The following is a 925-nucleotide window of genomic DNA, read 5'->3' on the forward strand; positions in this document are numbered from 1 at the left end:
CTGTCTACCGCCCCGCCATGGATGTGCCATCCAGCACCATGTCCCCCGAGCTGTCCTGGTGTGAGGCTGTCCCCATCCAGGGGCTATTCCAGAGGCAGGGGGTGGAAGGGCTCGGTCTGTCGTGGGCAGCATCACTACCAGCCGCTCTCTTCCCCTTCCCAGGTCTTCAACGAGGACGGCACGGTGCGGTACTTCATCGACGCCAGCCAGGAGGACCACCGCAGCTGGATGACCTACATCAAGTGTGCACGGAACGAGCAGGAGCAGAACCTGGAGGTGGTTCAGATTGGGAACAGCATCTTCTACAAGGCCATTGAGGTAAGCGGGGCCAGGCAGGAGCCGGGCAATCGTAGGAGGGGAGCAGGGCTCTGGGACCCCACACACCCTCCCCTGTTCTTTGGGCTGTTGCTGGGGTGTCTGTGGGAGCACAGGGTGGTTTTGCCATCCCTGGCACCCAGAGAGCCTCAAGCAGGTAGGTGCCACAGATAATGGTCATTGCGTGGGCTTCGGGGAGCAGCGAGTGGCCCTTCTCCTCTCTGTCCCCTTTTGTTGGGCTCACAGAGTGACCTGTGCCGGGCAGAGGGAGAGCAAAAGCTGCTCAAGCTTGTTTTGGGGTATCAAGTATGAAAAGAGCTGCAATCCTGATACAGGCGATGCTCTAGCCAGGAGCAGGGTTTTGATGTTCTCTTTGAGGAAGAAAAAAAAAAAATTTGTGCAGAACCTGCTTTTCTGTAGGAGGGGGAATTTTGGGGGTTCCTGTGAAACCCAGATGCGGGGTGCAGGCTGCGCCTGACGCTGTACAGCTTTCACCCAGGGGTCACAAGCAGCTCCGGCTGTAAAAGGAGCATGAGAGGAGGGTCAGGGCTGTGGGAGCCAGGCAAGGAGCTGCAGGGCAGGCCAGGTGGGGTGCTGGTAAAGCCGACAC

General features: G+C 58.8%; 1 protein-coding gene across 1 annotated transcript in view; it reads left to right on the top strand.

Annotated features, from left to right (window-relative positions):
- The window catches only part of LOC103769882 (PR domain zinc finger protein 12), a gene marked incomplete at its 5' end in the record, with an annotated part of 5,642 nt that overhangs the window by 836 nt on the left and 3,881 nt on the right, over positions 1-925 (top strand). Inside the window, one exon of the mRNA XM_008937122.1 lies at positions 163-318. Within this exon, the coding sequence (XP_008935370.1) occupies positions 163-318 (156 nt within the window). The remainder of the gene's footprint in view (positions 1-162; positions 319-925) is intronic.

This window comes from Merops nubicus, unplaced genomic scaffold (genome assembly GCF_000691845.1).
Source record: "Merops nubicus isolate BGI_N331 unplaced genomic scaffold, ASM69184v1 scaffold25583, whole genome shotgun sequence".
Classification (NCBI taxonomy): Eukaryota; Metazoa; Chordata; class Aves; order Coraciiformes; family Meropidae; genus Merops; species Merops nubicus.